Raw genomic sequence first — 20,319 nt, 5'->3', positions numbered from 1 at the left:
CATTACCTAAGGATTATCTTGCATAACATTGTGGTTTATTGCAGTGTTTCCCAACCACTGTTCCGTGGCACACTAGTGTGCCGCGAGATGTTGCCTGGTGTGCCGCGGGAAAAATTAAAAAATTCGAAAGATTTTTTTTTTAAGTCAAATTTTCGATTGGGGCGCCGTCACTAGATGACCCCTGGGGTTCCCTCCCTCCCTCCCGCTCTGCGCCTCCCTCCTCCTCCTCCTCCTCTGGGGAGGCCCTTCCTGGCTCTCGGCCAAGGCTTGGCGGCTGCCACTCACTCACTCGCTCGCCCACCCGTCCCTCCATCCCTGCACCCGGCCTCTCCCCCTCCGTCCCCGGCGCGGGGGCTGCCGGGATCCGTAGTCCCCTCGCCCTTGGGCTCCGCGCCCGCGTGGGGTGTGCGAACTACGTTTCCCAGCGTGGCCTGGCGGGCCGGGCGTTTTGTTTGAAGCGCTCTTCTCCCGGCCATGGAATGAGCGCAGCGTCGGCGGCCGGGCGGGCAGGGGCTCTTCCGCGCAGACCCCGCACAGCCTGCCTGCGCCCCCGCGGAGATCGGGCGGCAGGATGGAGCCCGGGGATCCCCGCGGAGGCGGAGGCTGCCCCCCAGGTAGGGCTGCGTCGGGGGGGGGGGTTATTTTTGCAATGCTGCATCCTCGCCAGAGGGGACGCATCGGACCGCGGGGAGACCCCTTGGCGGGCGTGCAAGGCAATGCATGCGTGCAGGCGTTGCATGGAGTGCAGTGCAATGCAATGGCAACGCGGCGCCCTGCATGCATGCATGCAACTTCCACCGGCGCTCCGGACTTGGCAGGTGAGGGGGGTCCCCAGTGGGCGGCAGAGAGAGCCGGGAGGGCGAAGGGGAGCCGGGGGGGAGCAGCGCTGCTCCCCGAGCCGAGCCCAGGGGGAAACTTCGGCGTCGTTGCGCCGGGTGTTGGAAGCGGAGGCTGGCGGGGGCCCCTCACCTGCAAAACCTGGTCGCCTCTCATATATTTCGTGCATTGCATTCATCGCCCGCTTTCTCCTCCAAGGAGCTCCCGGGGGCGCGCGTGGTTCTCCCCGTGTTATCCTCACAACAACAGCCCTGCGAGGTGGGTCACGCGAGTGGCCCAAGGGAGCACCCAGGGATTGTCCTGGCCAGGTGGGGTGATTTGAACCCTGCTTTCTGCCCGGTCTTCGTCCTCATTTAGCCCCCACATGTGCATGACTGTGCATGACTCAGGTTTTCCCCCCTCGTCTTGGCTATGGTGTGAGTCTGTGCTGTTAATTAATGGGGTTCTGCCTTCGGAGAAGATGAGCCAGCCCTCAAGGAGGTGATTATGTAATTTGCTAGCAATTCATGTCCCTCCCGGCGTGACGCTGCGCGCTGACGTCACGGGGCTGTAATGGTGGTGTGCCTCGAGATTTTTTTCATGAAACAAGTGTGCCTTTGCCCAAAAAAGGTTGGGAAACACTGGTTTATTGAGCTGGAGTAAAGTGATAATGATAGATTCCTTGGGAGATGTTGCATCCAGACAGCAACTTCCTATGTAATAGGGTTGCATGATTTAGCATTGAAAGAAAAGCACAAGCAATGACACTCATTAAAATGTTTGATGTGTATATTTCTTACCAAGCCTTGCTTTGGACTGTCATCCGCCCTCATCTTGTTGATTCCTTTGCCTGCCATGTGGTCCAGCAAGGATGAACATGGCATTGAACACGGTTCCTGGTCGGCTTGTAGGAATTTGGTACATTGGATCAGTATTCCTAACATCTGGAAAATCATTTGTCCCAGAAGTACCCACTGACAGGATTATATCTTAGAAAGCTTGTTCCCATAAAATGCCCCTATGGAGGCAACTGTGGGGCTGAAGTCACTCCAGAATTCCTCTATTTAGCTGTAGATTTGTGCATGCTCCATGTCTACACAAACTCCCTCCAGGATACTTTAAACTGTGTGTGATGAAGATAAAGGGAGAGTGAGACATATACTGATGAGTGAGAATGCTTCACTTGGCTTTTACAAAACTTTGAGAGCAGCAGAGCCTTATTTTTACTTACTAATACACTGCAATGCTTCTATACTGAAACTTTATCAGGTTTATTGCCAATTTAATGGCTATGGCTTCCCTAGATTCCTGGCACATGTAGCTTGGTAAGGATACTGAGATTTCTCTTATGCCACCCTCTCAGAATGGGATTTTGCATGGTTAATTTGTGGGGAGAGAATGACTATTAAGCCAGTTCTAGTCAGTAGTTAGGCCTTTTAGAACAGAGAAAGAGTGTGTTTAGGTCAGAATTAATTTTAGACAAGAGCTAAGTCTTGATAAACTATTTGTTAGAAGAACCTAGACCTAGAACATGGTACCTCATATCATAACAGAGTACCTCTCAGCATGTGCAACATGCCTTCCTCATTCCTCAGTAAGCACACCATCCCACACATACCAGAACTAGAGAGGCATTGACTTTTACCCTAGCACCTCCTAAGTTTAGAAATTAAGCATAGCCTCAGTGGTAGTGATGATTTGTAAAGGGGCAGGTAGAAGGAATGCTTTAGCACCAGCGTGTGTGCCAGCTAACCATTTCTGTGCCAAAAGCTTCCTTATTCCATTGCAACCCCTCTGGGATCTGAATGCTAGCAGCTGACATGGACACACACACAGAGTATATGAATGCACATACCACAGTGCACACACACCACACATTGTCTATATAGCAAAGTGTAGACACATTGCAGATTTGAACACACAGCAGCACATGTGTACATGCACACACAGAGCCCTCACCCTCGCTTCTCAGCTGATTTTCCACATCGTAACTTTGCTGGGCAGAATTATTTCTGAAGAGTAGACACGATGATTTTCTTCCCTTTGCAGCTTTATCACAATCTGTTTAGTAGCAATCTGTAATTTTTGTAGAATCTAGTGTTTTATACATTTTTGTAGCTCTCTTAAGACACCACTTGCAATGATACAGGTGCAGCATTTTAAAAAATATTGACTGAGAAACAAATTAGCTCCCATCCCAACCCTTTTCTGATTATAAAGTGATTCACTAGAGTGCATACCCCTCTTATCTAGTTTTCTTCAGAAAGTGAAAATCAAGGGGAATAGAATTATATCTACTTCAAGGAATTTTTCTTGAAAGGTGGTGTGTGTGATTGGTTTTCTTGGCTATTTTATGCTTATTTTATTTTATTTTATGCTTATTTTATTTTATACTTGAAGTTGATGTGCTGAACCTGCAATTTTGCACTATGCTGTACATTTGTAAAGTTTTACAAGGTATGCTAATTAAAGAGGTTTTCTTCTGTCCTCATAAAGTTCTGCTTTCACAGCCTTTTATTTTCCTTGGATTCATTTCTCTGTGTATTAATATCAGTAGCACCCTATATTAGATAAACAGACTTGCTTCCCTATTTTCCCATACTGTAATCTTGCCTTTCCTCCAGGGAACTTGGAGGTATCTATGGGATTACTCTGTTTTATTTACCCCTGTGAGGTAGTTGAGGCCCACTCAGTGTTGGGGGCAGTGGGTTGTTTTTGTGTTGCTTCACCTTAACATTGTCACCATGGGTTAAACTTTAAAAATCTTTATAGCAGTTAATGCATTTGTATAGGGGGAGGGATTGCATGTCTCACTTGCATTCTGTTAGAAGCCATCAACCATCCAGTCATAACTCTGTGTGCTTTTATAATTATATATACATAGGAGATCAGGGTGGTGATACTTATACTTTTACACATGCTACTAGCATTTGTTTTGATTTGCAAAGATGCATATAAGCAGAAACAATTGTAAAGTATTTCATTCATTAAGCATCTGCCAAATTATAATTTACAAGCAATGTTCAACCAGATAGTCCTTCAGCCTGTGACCACAGCAGCCATAGGGCCTACAAAGACCTTGCAACACTACCTGTCTGCAAGGTGATCGTACTTTGGGAATGGCCGCCTTGTATACTACAAATAATATTTGTAGCCGTATCAGGATCATGAGCCCCCAAATTAAGATGGTGACCTGGCCAGGAGCAAACGTCACTCTCCTAATGAACAAAAGACGCTGTGATGCTTTGTGGGGATGGGACTAGGGCACTAAATGTGGAAGCTTTTGTAGGAAGGTGGACTCTAGCCAAAAGTTCTGGAGATTGAGAGTGGATGCTTTTAAGAGGGTTGAGTGAAAACCTCTGGTGCCTTTCTGTGAAGGCTAGCTTGTTGGGTTTCTCTGTCTATGCTGATGTCATGGGTGTTCAATATGCCCCACGACAAGTCGGATAACAAATGATGCAAGAAGCTGAGAACAAAATCATTTACTCAGACTGAATTACAAATAAAAGTAAACGTGTAAGCAAAATAAGCAAAACAATGGCAAAGACTTAAAGACTTTCTACAAACTTAGAGCAGAATCCAACAAAAGTGAAGCATGTGTGATTTCAGGGAGAGAAAGTTAAGCATGCGCTCAACTCTCACCAAAATAAATGAGACTTAAATGATCTTCATTTTTGCTGGATGCTACCGATTAAACAACCTTTTCTCAACAGATGAAAGAAAATAGACTGAAAACTGAATTCATACTTTAAATGTTGGTTACCTGACTTGGTGGCATTGAACTTTCACAGATGCATACCGTGGGTGAGCTCGTGTTGCTTAGCACCTGGAAAGACCAATGCATAAGGCCCCCATCTGCACCATGGCACTGCCTGCTCTGCCACTGATCACAGCAGTGTGGTAAAAGTAAGGCACAACTATTGAAGAGAGACTGGACTTTTGCTTGCCAGGACTGCTTGCCTGCAAGTAGTGTCAAAGAAAACATTTGTGACTAATGTTAGGGTTACAGCACTCGCTGTGATGCAGTAATGCTAATGAACAATGGGAAATATATTGGCTTCTATTTTATAAATTCATACAACACGTCTTCATTTATTTTCAGGAGTATGCTGCTCTGTATCTTCTTCAGAGATATTCCCTGTTAAGAGGTGAAATTTCAGTTAGTTTCTGGACATAGGAACTATACTCTCCCCAAATACCTTCCTGAAGAGAAGGACCAGTTATTAGGCCAGAAGCTACTCCAAAGACAGGAGTGGCAGCTGAGATTTGGTCTAAACTGGACCACTCAGTAGTCACTACAGTTCGTTCCTCGAGTTGTCCCCAGCAGAGAAAGCACTGGGCGCAATAAGAAACCCTTTACCATTTGGATTATCAGGGCAGTGAAGGCTTAAAAGTGTGAGCTATGAGCCAGGAATGCCCCAGGTCAAATCTCTCTTCAACCACAGACCCACAAGATGGCTTTAAGCCAATCACTATTTCATATCAACAGCCCCTTTCCTCAAAGCTCTTAACTATTATTAGTGTTAGTGTCTGTGAACTTCATTTCTTAAAAAATGAGTGAGGACTTCATATCTCAAAGCAGCAAAAATAAAAATAAAAAAATCAATCACTGGATGTTTACATTTGAGAAGCACTAGGGGAAATGCTCAATTACCTTGTGCAGAAACATTGTTTAAAACACCCTTCCAGATGCAGGACTTTGCAAGTGTCAGGCAAGCCCAAATGATCAAATGGGATCAGTGCAGCTAGGACAGCAATGGTAGGGTCTCACCAGTTACCAGTGTGTGAGTTCTATGCTCAAGGAAGTACCTCTGCAATACCTACCAGTCATAGGAGGATTTTTGCTGTATCATGATTTCCATAGGCTCAGATTCTGGGTTCAGTTTAGACTAACTTCTATATGTGGAATTATGTCCCTCATTTACCCACTGCGCATGTCCATCCCCTGTCCAGATTTGCTAATGGCAACCAATTGGCTATAATATTTATTTACTTAAGGCATCTATACATTGCTTAACAATTAGAATTTCTAAGTGGTGAACATAAAAATGAACCATACCAAAAAGAAAACAATAACAATTCATCATGAAACCAAGCAAACCCAAACAAAAATCCATGTTTGCGTGAAGCCTACACTCATAAAGTTCATGCTTGCACAGGGCCTACAGAATCCATAATTGTGGTAGTCATTATGTGGTGAACCTTTATGTGTATCAGATCGAGACATATTCAGCTCTGCTATGCACAGCCCCTATGTAAATGTGATGTCTATATATGGACATCTCTTAAGGGAAAGATACACACCTCTACACCCATAGAAGCTCATTGAAATTAGGCCCCAAGTATCACTTCAAGTATAGCACCACTGAAATAAATGAGTTACTTTAAAAATAAATAAATAAAGTTAGGCTTTAGGTGTAAGCATTCTGTAATTATAAGCCAGCCACATTAACTATGTGTGGACCTGGAAAGAGATGAAGCTACCATTAACTGTTTTCTTTAATAGCACATAGTTGGACTAGAGCCTAGTTGTTATAGCTATAAGGCACATATACTGATGGTGCTTTGTCCTGTTATTAAAAAATGAACAGGTGGCTTAAAAAACCCCAAGCAGGTGGACCCAAAATCATGTCTATGTGAATTTACCTGTGCAAGAAGATGCAATGTGGTTCTCTCCATTTTCCACAATGTCTGGGATTAATTCATCTGCTTCATCATCTGTTAATGGTTTCAAAGGTCCTGGAATCTCTTCGATCAAGGGTTTTGCTGGTTGTACTTTGGCTTTCAATACTTCCTCTTGCTGTGTTAGAAGGTCTGTTACAATGGGTTCTATGGCTTCCTTTGGACAGACTTCGGGTATCTTACATGTGTTTGAAAAGATAGAGATTGGGATCTCTTCTGACTCTATATTCCTAGAAGTGTCTGTATTTCTTTCAACTATGCAGTCTCTGTCATCACTTGCTTCAGAAATCACTTCAATCTTTGGAGAACTTGGCTATAAAGGTAAAAAAACCCAACCAGCTGGAAAATGTCTGTATTGGCATACATTATAGATAATTTATTACGGTCAAAGACCAGCTCACGTAACATTAACACAATAAAAACAGTGTTCATAAGGATAAAATATACAATTGGAGCAGATTGCAGCAATAGCTCATGAGTTAAAATTGAGATATATACATACACCGCAAAACTGAGATTTGGGCTACCATAAAAAATTGACCCTGAGGCACCCCATACATTTTCCCAGTCTAGTCTTGATAGTCTCTACCCTCATACTAGGGATGTTGCTTTCCAAAGCACACTGAAAGTTTAACTCCTTAACAGTGGGGATGGGGATGGAAACTCTGGCCCACAGGCCAAATTAGTCTGCCAGTGGTTCTAATTTGGCCCATGAGGAAGTTTTTCCACTGATGCCTAGCTCTCCCACATCTGATGTCAGTAAAGTCATGGCTATAAAGCAACATGTGAGAACCTTAAGCTGTGCTGCTGATGCTTCCTCAGCAGTGGAGCTTGCATTCAGTGCATTTTGCATTGGTCACCAAATATAAACCTGGTTCCACTCAGGAGCGCCTGGTTGGAGCTCCTGAGTGGAGCTCATCTCTGCAGAAAGTGGGGCTTGCAACTGAGCACCTAGTGTAAGTGTGGTGAACCTTTGAATCTCCAGATGATGCTAAACTATAACTCCCATCATCCATGCCCATTGGGCCGTGATTGCTACACCTCCTACATACATTTTGAAGTAGTACTGTACAACCATGTATTTTATCTGCACACTTCAACTTGTTCTGAACACACATACCTGTGCGTATGTGCTTGAGGTACTCTGTGGCATCAGCTAAAGAATTTTAGAGTGACACATTGGCTGATATTAAAATATCTCTAGAGTCTCCTGATCTACAGAAAAGTCGGTAGCTCTGTTAGGAATATACCTAAATTAACTGTAAAAACACTGTAAAAGCACTGTACTATTAGAATAACTCACCTTTCTAGTGAAGATCTCTCCTGGTGAGACTTCCAAATCTACATCTTCCAAATCAGGTAGCTCCTAAAAATTAAAGTTATCCTGGAGTTTACTGAAGGAAGTAATTTTTAAAATACAAAATTTAGGAGTTTGTGGAAATACAAAACCCATTTCTGAGATGCTTCATCTTGGCCATAACCCACCCTTTCTTCCCTCAGTTAATACATACATCAAGAAAAAGTTTCTCTGGTACATCCAACTTAATTTGTTCTATCTCTGCAGGGTCAGCAAGTTCAGTGAGCAAAAGTCCAGGTGTAGCCATCTTATCTACTGGCATCTCTAAAAAAGAAAGAAAGAGACAAAATGCTTAACAGATCTAGGTATAAAAATATAGATATGGGAAGGTTATACTTGGCTCTCTCTCTTTTGTATTATGCTCTGTCCCTAGTAAAAGGCTATCAAAAATTTGTTCTGTCACTGAATAATCATAATCATAATCATAATAATGAAATTTTATTTATACCTCGCCCTCCCTGGCCAGGGCCGGGCTCAGGGCGGCTAATACCAAATATAAATTACAATAAAACATAATAGAAAATTAAAATACGGCTCAAAATACAGCTTAAAATGCAGCCTCATTCTAGTAGTAGCCCATAAATCAAGACCATAAAGGGAGGAAACATCAGGTATTCACCCGAGCCAGCTATCCATGCTAGTCCTACGTGAGGCAGCAAAAAAAACCAAGGGAAAATTTAGATACCAAATCCCATATAAGGGGTCAGACTGAGTCCCAGCTAAAGGCCAGGCGGAACAGCTCCGTCTTGCAGGCCCTGCAGAAAGATGTCAAATCCCACGGCACCCTGGTGCCCCACTGCAACCTATATGACTGACTTTGCACAAAATTTTAATTGCAGGGACAGTTTCTACATGAGTGCTGCACATTCCTGGGACTCTTCAGAACTGACGTGAAGATCTGCTAGGCAATTGGACAAAACTATGTAGAAAGTTGCTCACAAAATATTGTCCCTCTTGTGGAATGCTGCAATATGCAAGCATTTTTGCAGCCTCCCTATAGAATGTTAGCTATATATGTGGATAAACTTTCCTAACTAAACAAACCCCACTTTCAGAGCCCTGGTGAAATGAAATGGATGAACTTTTCCCCCAGCCAACTCTACAACCAAAATCTGGATGGTGTTTCAACTAGTATTGCTAGTGCATGGTCTGAGGACACATGATGCAGCCACCTTGCTGAAGCTAAGTAGGTTTGTGGTTGGTCAATATCTGGATGGGAGAGTGTCTGGGAGTCCCCATGAAGCCCACCTTGATTTCCAGGATAAAAGATGCACTAACAACTAAATAGATGCATACATACATACCTTCTGCAGTGCATGTAAAATCTGAATGCATGTCAAAGCTCAATTCTTGTACTTCCTGTTCATGATGACCTCTATGACCACTCTCTGGTCTCCCCGACTGATCTCCTAAGATTGCTCCTTCAGCCACAGCCTCCTTGTGGGCATCCATGCTGTCCTTCACAAATTTATCAATCTTTTCCTTTGTTTCCAACACTTCCAAAGTACACGAGTCCTTTCCTGTACTGTCTGTCTCAGTGCTGCTGCTTGAAGATGGCATTTCCTCTAGAACAGCCCCAAAACAAAAAGAGAATAAGCGTGCATGCAAGTAATACTAATCTTTGGGTTTTTGTTGAGCAATGTCACTTTAGTCCATTTATTGGTTTTCTTCCAAAAGGATATGAAGGTTTTCCTCTTCTGGGAAGTTCATCCTTGACTGCATGGAAGGTAGTAAGTAACTGGGGCATAAAGAGGGGACAAGCTCAGTAAGTGTGCTTCTGCCCCTAACCCTACTCACCCACCCCACCCCACTCCGAATGGGAAATGTGTGAAGCTGGATGCTCAAAAGGGCTATGGTGGCACAGTACTTCTGCTCAAAAGTTTATACACAAACCTTCTTCACTGTCAGCTGATGTTCCATCTCTTTCTTCTATTTCCCACTGCCTTTTCTTCTCTTCAGCTTTTTGCCGGATTGCGGCAAGAGCATCAATACTGTCTTGGATCTTCTTCCTTTCTTTTGTGTCCCATGTGTCTCTTTCACTTTGCTCAGCTTCACGGCCACCCTTAGCCCAGGCTTCTGCACAGGCTCTGGAAAGAATAAAGATGACTACCATCAGACACATGGAATGATGTGGCATTAATTAATTTCTACATAATGAACTGACTCATATGTCTGGCAGTTTCCACAGCCTGAAAGTGTGCAGTGCTGCTGTTTGGGCCTATCATCCAGCTGCACTTGCAGGAAAGGGCAATTTGCTCTCCCTGGTTTGTGCTTAATTAATTGGCATTGTTATGTTTGATGGCATTATATGGATTTTAGATAACTTTGGCTGTGGGGTGGCTAACTAAAATAGTAATAAAAATGTGTGAACAGTGCTGCTATGTGGGACTGTAAAATTATTATTATTTATTGGATTTCTATTCCACCCTTCCTCTGGAGAGAGCCTGGGATGGTTATACAACATCATAAATATAATTATTACAAAATTAAAATTACCAAAATTATATTTCAAACCATGTAAAACATAGCAACTACCTGCCTCCTGACACCTACCTTCCATTCATGTACAGTGACCAAAAATGGTCCTCAGTTTCAGTCTAAATAACAACAACACACTCTTCAACAGGGAGAGTGTTCTATAATCAGGGTGTCACAACAAAGAAAGCCTGGTCCTGGGTCACTGCCACCACCACTCTGAATCATACCCATTGGCAGTACCACCAGCAGGACCCTCCTCCATACATTTTACAATTTGAATTGGTCAGTATTGGGGAGTAACATCAGGGAGGGGTGTTTCTAGGACTAAGGTGAAACTGTGAAGTTCCCTTGCTGTTTTTGCTATTGGATGCTGCATGTTGTTTAAGTAATCTTGTTATATTTGTGTATTGAAATGTGCTTTTCTCTGTGTTCTTATATTTCTGTTTTGCTATGTTATTAAGAAATTGTTTTTGTAGTGTTTGTTTAAAATGCATCCGTTTCTCTGTTGTAAGCCACTTTGAGCATGACTCTTGTGTGAAAAAGTGGCATACAAACGAAGTGAATGAATGAATGAGACTGTCTTTAAATTATGCTACCTCTGTTGCCCCAGTCACAAGCTTGCTCTCCTGAAGTGATTGCTTTGGGGGTTGTCACATTTGTGAACTGAAGCAATTTGTTTAGGATCAGGATCTTACAGGCCATTCTGGTGTGTGTGTGTGTGTGTGTGTGTGTGTATTATAACAGCCCCATTAAGTTAGTTGTTAATATATCTATTTTTCAGACAACATAGTCAGAATTGATTAGGCTACTAATAATATTTTAGACTGGTCATCTCTTCACTCTCTCCTTTCCTGTTTTACCTGTCCTTTGGAAACACTGGCCTGTCATCCAAATACGTCAGATGTTTCAATCGGATGGTAAGTGTCCTCCTGTAATAAGGAATTTTCTTTATTACCTCATTTCCCATTAAGTTCAATACACGCTGCAAGGAAAAAAAAAGCAGAACAGCTTCAATTTAAAATACAACAGTATAAATTATTTTTGTACAATATGTGAAGCCATCCTGGAACTAAAAATAGTTGAATATATATCTATTTAAATCATTTTCATAGGATCAGCTTTGAGTAAACATTTGTTCACTTAACCCCCATAGCTACACTGCAAGCATAACTGCACCTTCTTGTCATTCACTCCTGCAGAAGAAAGGAAAAGGGTGCACTCAAAGACATTACTGGGGTAGGAGCTAAACCTGCTACCTGTCCCTTGTGGCCCCTGTTTTTCTTGCATAAGGGAGGTCTGAATCAAGCATACTCATATTGACATAACCCATCAAGGATTTTGTTTCCTGATTATGCAAATTTATTACAGTAACTCCTCTCCTACCACCTGACTCTAAATTTTATTAAGGCATGTTAATGTCCCTGAAGCACTGGATACAGCATATATCCTTCCACAGCACAGTAAGATCAGTGGAACAGAATCATTCTGTGCCTGAGAAATGGTGGATCAGATAAAGCAATCTTGGAGTTATTCTTTGCTTACCAAATCAGGCATGGTCTCCAGGACATCTAAAATGTTTGGATCATCTAGCTTATTGTGAGAGAGGTCAAGGACACTGATACTTGGGCATTGCTGTAAGTGTTGTATGTCTTCAACTGTTTGCAGCTGATTGTGAGCAATCTGTAGAGTGTGCAGAACTTTCAAACAAGCTGTTGAAAAGTAAGGATACTGTTAGAGTAAGTAAAATGAATGGGACTGCTAAATAAATTAAGGAATCGTAACAAAGGCAACAAGATTATGCTACCAAGACCAATTACAGCCCAACCAAGGTTGCCATTTTAGGGGCAAGATTCTCAGCAAGTTCTGCTTGTGGATATACTGTACAAGATTAAAATGCACACACCCACATATTGTCCTCTGAAACATTGGAAAGTCCTCAGTCATACCAAACTAGAACCTCAAAGCCCAGTTAAGTCCCAGAGTATAGGGGTCCAGGTTAACTGGCCACAGAATTGTAATTAGGAATGCTTGTTAGTTAAATGTAAGTATAGAGGTACGTCTGATGACAACAGTTTAAGGGGCAAGGGGTCTATTTCAAGAAGGGGAATTTAGATTAAATGTAGGGGGAAGTAATCATACTCTGCAGTTGATCAATAAAACACATTTCATGAAGAGGCTGCAGCATTGCTTCTCTTGGGCATATGACTATAGACATTAGTTCATTTTCAGGCCCGAAGTATGTGCAAGTTTTATTTTGTGTCCTTGTGTTACCATCCTTGTGTCATTCCCTTCACAAATTACAGGCACAGGGGCTCGTTTGAGATTAGGACCCTGTGTGGAGCTAAGGGTTAAAATGCTTCAACACTCACAATCACGCCCCACCTGCAACTGGTTCCCAATCTGGCTCGCTCCACTGTTAGGAATTTAAAGAAAAAGTTTGCTGAAAATGTTCCTCTTTGCTCCTTTTCACTCACTGCATATCGCTCTTTCCTTTGAAGCACATCACTAAGGCTGATGGGAGGGGGGGGGGGAGAGTCTTGTTGTCTGGGCAGCCCTGGACCGCCATAGACACCATCCAGGCTTACATCCCAGGGAGGTCACTTCAGTGCTGCTAACACAGTGGTTTGACTTCACCACCATTGGCGGACACCATTGTCTCTCAAGACAGACAGATGCCAACAACAAAATTTGCCTCCACAGAAGCCACCAGAAATTGCTGCGGAAATGCTTTGCACTGTGTTTTAACACATTGGTGCCCCTACATGTATGACAGTAACACCACTAAATAACACTGTGTTCAGGTTATGGATCTTATTTCAGTGAAGTTAGAATTCTTACAGAGGTTTTCAATTTTCTTGACATAATTGTTGCTGAGGTTGAGAGAGTCCAGCTTTTCCAAGGGTTCAAGATTCTCAATTTTATTTATTAAATTCAGCTGCAGATAAAGGCAACGCAAATCTGTCTGTGCATCCAGGTTCTCGATCTTAGTCAAGCCATTGCATTCCAGCCATAAGCACTTCAATCCTGTATATTCTTCCAGGTTCTCCAGACGATCAAATCCTGCAGGAAGAAAAATGAAGTAAACACAATGGCAACATGGACCATATTTCAGAACTACAAACACAACAGAAAGTACTCATGAATGTCATAGCTGCAAAATGCATGAACAAATAAGTCCCTCTATTGGGTGATATCTGCATTGCACACATAAAATTACTTAAACATAGGTACACAAATACTGGCTTAACCAACTAGCCAACTGTTATTTGAAGAAGACCTTAAAAAAGAAGCAGAGCCTGCTTTCATTTTTGCTGCAGGTAAGGAGATCCAGGGCCCAATCGAGCTAATATACTCCACTGAAAGTTAGTTACATTGAAAGCAATACTGAATCAGTATCCCCCACACCCTGCCCCTGCAGGGTTAACAGCTGTGGGAGAGGAGGACCAATTCAGATTGGGAAACCCATGAGTTAAACACCCCTTTCCCCACTGCCCCACTGCTCCTATCAAAATCTGAGCCTCTCACAGCTGATTTTAAAAATTATATATATTGTCAAAGATCCATTTACAGATGCTATAAATCCTTACTTATGATGAACTAAATCTCATTGAACTGAGAGGGGCTCATATAAAGAAAGAAATAAGCTCCTCTTGGTTCAGTGAGATTTACTCCATAAAGATGCATAGGACCTGGGCTTACTAACTTTAGCTTCAGTCTTGATCTTCACTTACAGAATTACCACAAAAATCAGAATTATCCTCCCTGTTAAGACTGTGGACATCAATACCAGATACTGGTATATGCTGGAGACAGGAGAAGACTATCCCCATCATGTTATACTGGTTTGCTTCCAGAGGCATCTGCTGGCTGTTGTTGAACAAAGAATGCCAGAATGACTTGATTCTGAAACTTTTAATAAAATATTTGTATACATTGACCAAGATTTAAATTCGACAATATTTCAACAAATTATTTCTATGTTCTCAGGTGTTCATGTTCAGTTCTTTTGCTACAATATAGCTAGCAGATTGGCCTTTACCTTTGTAATGGAGATAGAGGGTGTCATTCAAGGATGGGGTCACATACAATTTATGCTGTTTGCAGAGGTCCCTCAGTATCTTTTTGGTCATTCTAAAACATTAAGAAGTAGTGTGAGTAGAGTACATACTCTAGAAGCTCCACCTGCTTATTTAGAAGGTAGATGGTGCTGCTTAATATTGATATTTTCACTAACTTCCTCCCCAAGATTCAGAAAGTTCCCCAATCCTTGGATTACATTTTCAGAGGGGAAGCAGAGGCGCTGCATACAGAACACTGAATCCAGCCAGAATGATAGCTAAAGAATGTTGTTTTAAAGTTTGCCGAGGGGTGAGATTTAGCAGTAAAGAGGGTATTATTTTTGGTCAGCTGTTGCGTATCTGAAATCTGTGATATTTTACGCTGGCTGCATAAAATGCATGCTCTCTTGAGATAATTTCCACACAAAGGCTCAGTGCAAAACCAACAGGTAGTCTGGATTTTATAATTATGTTACCGAGTTCATTACTGACACTGATCCAGCTTCAAAACCCTAGTTTTCAAACTTCAATTAAAAGCTAACTTTGGTTAACCATAGCACCACTGTAGACATAGGATGATGCTAATGTTAAGGGAAGTGACTGGGGAATTCATGTCGGGGAGGGTAACCTGTGAGCCTACTCATAATACCTTGACATGGTTAAGAGACTGGCAGCGCTATAAAAAAAATCCCTGATTTGTTAAAGTAAGACCACCAATAAAAACTAAATTACCTCAAACCACCTTGTTTGTTTGATTGTTCACAGGATGAGCCAGCCACCAGCTTTTGGTCACCATTTCTATTTTCCTCATTCTGTTGTTGTATGTTGGTCACAGAGCTGTCTCTCTTCTGTGGTGCTTGGAGATTATATGTGAAAATACAGTATATTGCAGAACGTATTTTAAATGTATAGATCCAAGAAATTCACCTTAAAGGCAGAAGCTAAAATTTCTTCAATGAGCTAATTGTTACATACAGTAATACCTACTGATAGCTGCAGTATAACCAATATGCCATACTGAGCTCTTTGGAAGAAAAGGGAGATAAAAATGTAATCAAGAAATAAACAAGATACATTGCTGCAGGCTCTCTCTGGCCTCCTCCCACCTTTGCTATGTGAAATGAATGGTCTGACTGGCCTTACTCCTTTGCCTGAAATTGAACATAAAAAAGAATTAAATTCCAAGAAAACTGAAGCCTCCCATGATCACACAGACTTGAAATCAATCTTTTTGGTCTGACCCAGCAAAGCAGTTCTTATGCTCTTAAAAGCACCAAGACAGTTGGTAAAGACACAGGAGTAAGTCTCTCCCCCCGCCCTGCCCTGGTTCCCACTGCAAAGGGTGGCTGCAGTATGCAACTGTGGAGTAGAATAACCCAGCTAGAAAATACTTGAGAACAAAAGTTACATGGTTCCATCATTCACCCAGTCCATCACACCATAGACAAACCACTTAATCTAGCTTTCGAGCATGAGGGCAAGCAATGCACCCAGTGTTTTCCTGCTGACTAAGGATCAGAAAAATCCCCCATAGTAACACCCAGTGGGAGTATGTGATCCTGACGGGAAATTTAATGTGGCAATATCTTTCATAGGTCTGTAACTTATAGTACTGATATTTTTCATGTAATTCACCTGGTTCTCCATTACCACAGTCATTCCTAATAATTTCCAACTTCAGTTGCACATTGGCAGGATCTTTTTCTGTTCCTTGTTCTCCTTCTGGGAGTTGAGGCTGTAGTTCTAAAATTCAGACAGATGGAAACAGGCTCAGTGGATGATTAAATCTGCTAACTCAAACAAAGAGATGGGCACTCCAGAGGGAGGCCTCTCATTTCATTTTGTTGCATGCATGTAATATCCCAGAATACACACACACACACACACACACACACACACACACACACACACATACTCTGTTCACAACAGAGGAATCTGTATTTGTAGGGACTGTATTTGCACTGCAGTGTATGTCTGCATTAATTTAGTTTTATATGTGGCTCTCTCTCTCTTGCTGGAGCTTTTACAAGTGCAAGAAAAGAGAAGGTCAGGAAAATGACAGGGCATCATTGCGATAAGAATGGTGAACAAGGAATGTGTAACATTTTTATAGTGTTGGCCACATTTTGTTCAGTTCTATACAAACACTCCTATGCTTGTGTAGTAAAGCAGGGAAGTACTCAGTCCCCCTTACTATTCTTAATTAAAAATAATAAATAATAGATTAATTTAAACCTTAACATTGGTATTTAATATTATTGTATGCAAACCACTTCAAGTTTTTTAAGCGTTATATAAATCTTGCCAAATTAAAAAAATATATTAACAAAATGGCAGAAAGTTGTGCCTTGTCATTCATTTTAGCCAAGGTGTTGTCATAATTACTTCATGTTCAAAACTTACACACACACAGCCTCCGATAGCAAGAACTACCTGATTTTGTTAAGTTGTCCTCATTGTTGGAACAGGTGTCCACCTGCCTGCAGTCTTTCATCCCTTGACCATTCTCTTCCCCTGCAACAGCCTCTCCTGACCCAGGTTCTTCATTGAGTGGATGCATTTTGAAGTATTCCTACTGAGAGACAACAGGAAAGTTACAGCATGCCCCACAACTCTCTCCCTTGTATTTATTCAGATCATTCAAGTATAACTGTATGTGCAAATCATAGTTTTAAATTAAATGTTTTATTATTTTGTATGATGACCATGAACCCCTTTGAGAACCATTGTGTGAGAAAAGCCATATACAAATCTTGTAAATGAATAGATGTGCCTGCATTTGGCAAAGGAAAAATAGCACAGCAGACCAAATTAGAACCCCACCTGGGTATAATAGACCCACGGGCCAGAAGCCCTTCATAGCTGAAATAAACAGACAGGTGGCAAGATGCTGATCCATGAACTCTTCTGCCCCACTAATAGTACATTGTTTTAATAAGAAATTACAGTCCACTATTTTATTATTTACAGCACTTTTATCCGGCTCTTCTGCCAAAGAGCAGCTCCCAGGACAGCCTACAAATATTGATGGTAAGTACTTGGGCTCATAATTTAACAGGTGACAAAAATGGGAAAAGGACTAGGAGGATGTAGAAATAAATACAGGTAAAACCTTAGCCCCATTTCTCAGTTACATAATTCTTGTAGTGGCCAGCTGGAATGAGGAGCCAAATGTTGCTGGTCTTCCAGCAGAGCTGTGGTCCCATCTCTCCCCTCTCTTGTAGCCTACTGTAGAAATACATTACAGTGCAGCATCATATGGCAGATGGCATCACATTCAATGCGGCTTACTCCTAGGTATGTGTCTGCCCCTTATGCCGCAGTCCCACACTCACTTATATGCCTGACTTCTGAGTTGTAGTGTTGTTTGTTGCTTTTCAAGGTGCCTACAACACTGTGGTATATCTGATCACTCCCCTACAACATATGTTGAATTTTTCACCTTTCAAATTCCCAAAATGAGGGGTGCTAAAAAGGTGCAACATGACTTGGGAATTTAAAAGATATTTTGGTTAAATGAATATAATTAATATAATTTAGTTTTGTTGGGGTAAGTAAAAAAGTAAAATTGCATAAAGGTAAAGGGACCCCTGACAACTAAGTCCAGTTGCGGATGACTCTGGGGTTGCGGCGCTCATCTTGCTTTACTGGCCGAGGGAGCCGGCATTTGTCCGCAAACAGCTTTCCGGGTCATGTGGCCAGCATGACTAAGTCGCTTCTGGCAAACCAGAGCAGTGCACGGAAATGCCATCTACCTTCCCGCCGCAGCAGTAACCTATTTACCCACTTGCACTTTGATGTGCTTTCAAACTGCTAGGTTGGCAGGAACTGGGACCGAACAACGGGAACTCACCCTGTCGTGGGGATCGGCAAGCCCTAGGCCAGGGGTCTGCAACCCGCGGCTCCGGAGCCGCATGTGGCTCTTTTACATCTTTGCTGTGGCTCAGGGGCGGATACTAACGAGGGGAGGAGGCGCATTGTGCGCCCCGACACTCCTCACTGTGGCAGGCACTGTACTGGCTGTGACGTCGCATGGGGGCGGTGCGTGCGTTAGTCACGCACCGTCCCGACATCACCTTCCCGCCCGCTGTCAGATCATGGCTCCGGAGATATATTTGTTTTAAATGTTGCAGTGGTTTTGCGGCTCCCAGTTGTTGTTTTTTCTTCGGAAACGGGTCCAAGTGGCTCTTTTTGTCTTAAAGGTTGCAGACCCCTGCCCTAGGCTCTGTGGTTTAGACCACAGCGTCACCTAAAAATGATTGCCAAGAACTTGCAGCTATATTATTGGTTGTTATTAATTTAAGTATTAGCCGATACTTTCAGAAGGCATAATTAAAATTATTTGGTTTTCCGGAAGCAGTTTACATGCTTCCTCATCAAACGTGAACTTACCAATCTAAATGTTGTCCAGTAACAAAAACAATAGCAGAATTGAATTCCTTGCACCCACGTTGAATAAATTTGCAAAAATTAAATTTCACCCCCAGCAGCTTTTCTCAACCTGTGGGTCCCCAGATGTTGTTGAACTACAACTCCCATCACCCCTAGCTAGCAAGGCCAGAGCTTAGGGATGATGGGAGTTGTAGTCCAACAACATCTGGGGACCCACAGGTTGAGAACCACTGCGTGATTTGCGCTATGCAGCAGCCCACTTAAAGTAACACAGGATGCCTGTCTGGGCATAAGCAGAGCACAATCCCTGCTCGGGAGCAATAGCTGCAGCCGGACGTCTCGTAACTGAGCAGGGGCTCCCAGACAGGTCTGCTTAGCCCCAGCACCTCTTTGTTTGAAACACACGCCCGCCCCCCGCCCCAGCTTGCTGTCCCTATTTAATACCCACCTCTCTTTCTCTTCTTCGCTGCCCACTCAGGGTGCCTTCGCCATCCTTCCTCTCACTAAGGAGATGCTACCGGGGGAAGCCTGGCCGCCCGAGCCCCTTCTTCACCCAACCACACCGGCTTCTCTCTTCAACGGCTCCTTTCCAACGGCTTCCCCCCGTTGCCATGGCGATGGGCCGCCCAAAGCACGGCTCTGCGCACGCGCGGGAGAAGAGCTGGGTGACGCACTTGGCCCTCACTTCCAGCCCCGCCCCCTCCTCTAGAGATTAAAAAAAAAAAGAATGGAGCAGCATCCCGTTGTCTCTATAGTGAAGCTTTCCGAGTTCAGTTCACGGGAAAAGACCCAGGTCCTATAGTCACGAAGGAAGAAGCAGACATTAATATAGGCAAGGGGTTAGATCGAATGACCTCTGAGGTTCCTTCAGATTTTTTAATGATTATTTTTATCAGAGATTTGGGGTTGAAGAAAGACCACAAGCTTCTAGACCCCCAAAGTCACTGCTAGGGAAGGAATGTAGTGTAGCTCCAATAAGGCTACTCTAGAAGGAATAATAAAAGTTGGAGGGGGCCACAGAGGCCAGCGAATCAGCTTTTAGGCTGAGGTTTTAATACTATACAAATTAATTTGAATGTAGCCCGTCGCTTACAACTTTAAAAGGGAGATTGAACTTGTGCGTGTGCTGTGAGGGGCGCGCGGAAGAACACAGCCCCCTCTTTGTAGCATTTCGACTGGCTTTGTTTGCAGTTTTAGCTCCTGGCGGAATCATATTGTCACGCATATGGAAGCTGCTCAGCCATTCGCCTGGAACCCAGAAGTGTAGTTATGATGCTAAACTTTTCGTGATGCCTCTGAGTCCTTTCAGGAGATGTATGTTGACATTAATATAATAAACTTAGATTCATCTGGATAAAATTTACTTTGGGACAGATAGTGGCTTTTACTAATTTAATGTACAAGCGAGGTGTCCACGCAAGGAGCAGAGGTAACACAGCATTTTCTGCGCTGCTCGTTTTTACAGCGCGTTCAGGACCCTTCCCTTGTGAGGGCGGACGAAGGGCTTTTGATCTTCTAAAGCTGGCAATACAAAAA

At 42.9% G+C, this 20,319-nt stretch overlaps 1 protein-coding gene across 8 annotated transcripts; it reads right to left on the bottom strand.

Annotated features, from left to right (window-relative positions):
* Positions 1-1,587: 1,587 nt before the first annotated feature.
* DNAAF1 (dynein axonemal assembly factor 1) lies at positions 1,588-19,425 on the bottom strand. 8 transcript variants are annotated; one of them, XR_014528792.1, is made up of 16 exons: positions 19,228-19,408; positions 16,825-16,966; positions 16,027-16,134; positions 15,124-15,247; positions 14,373-14,464; positions 13,172-13,393; positions 11,876-12,042; positions 11,194-11,315; positions 9,749-9,942; positions 9,160-9,420; positions 8,010-8,119; positions 7,802-7,864; positions 6,463-6,811; positions 4,580-4,954; positions 2,776-2,892; positions 1,588-1,939 (listed from the first exon to the last, which is right to left on the bottom strand). XR_014528792.1 is itself a non-coding variant. In XM_083514995.1 (15 exons), exons 3-15 carry the CDS (start codon positions 16,949-16,951, stop codon positions 4,905-4,907), a joined length of 1,989 nt encoding a protein of 662 aa, XP_083371121.1. In that variant the 5' UTR covers positions 16,952-16,963; positions 17,727-18,267; positions 18,609-19,363; the 3' UTR covers positions 4,284-4,904. The 8 variants fall into 8 exon arrangements, 4 of the variants coding, with proteins under 4 accessions (XP_083371121.1, XP_083371120.1, XP_083371119.1 ...); XR_014528794.1 differs by having other exon boundaries at positions 16,825-16,963; positions 19,228-19,404; XR_014528793.1 differs by lacking the exon at positions 2,776-2,892.
* Between the last annotated feature and the right edge of the window lie 894 nt (positions 19,426-20,319).

Source organism: Podarcis liolepis (genome assembly GCF_965112155.1).
Source record: "Podarcis liolepis genome assembly, chromosome: 7".
In the NCBI taxonomy this organism is placed as follows: domain Eukaryota; kingdom Metazoa; phylum Chordata; class Lepidosauria; order Squamata; family Lacertidae; genus Podarcis; species Podarcis liolepis.
Note: the sequence above shows the minus strand (reverse complement) of the source record. Positions and strands in the feature narration are given on the sequence as shown.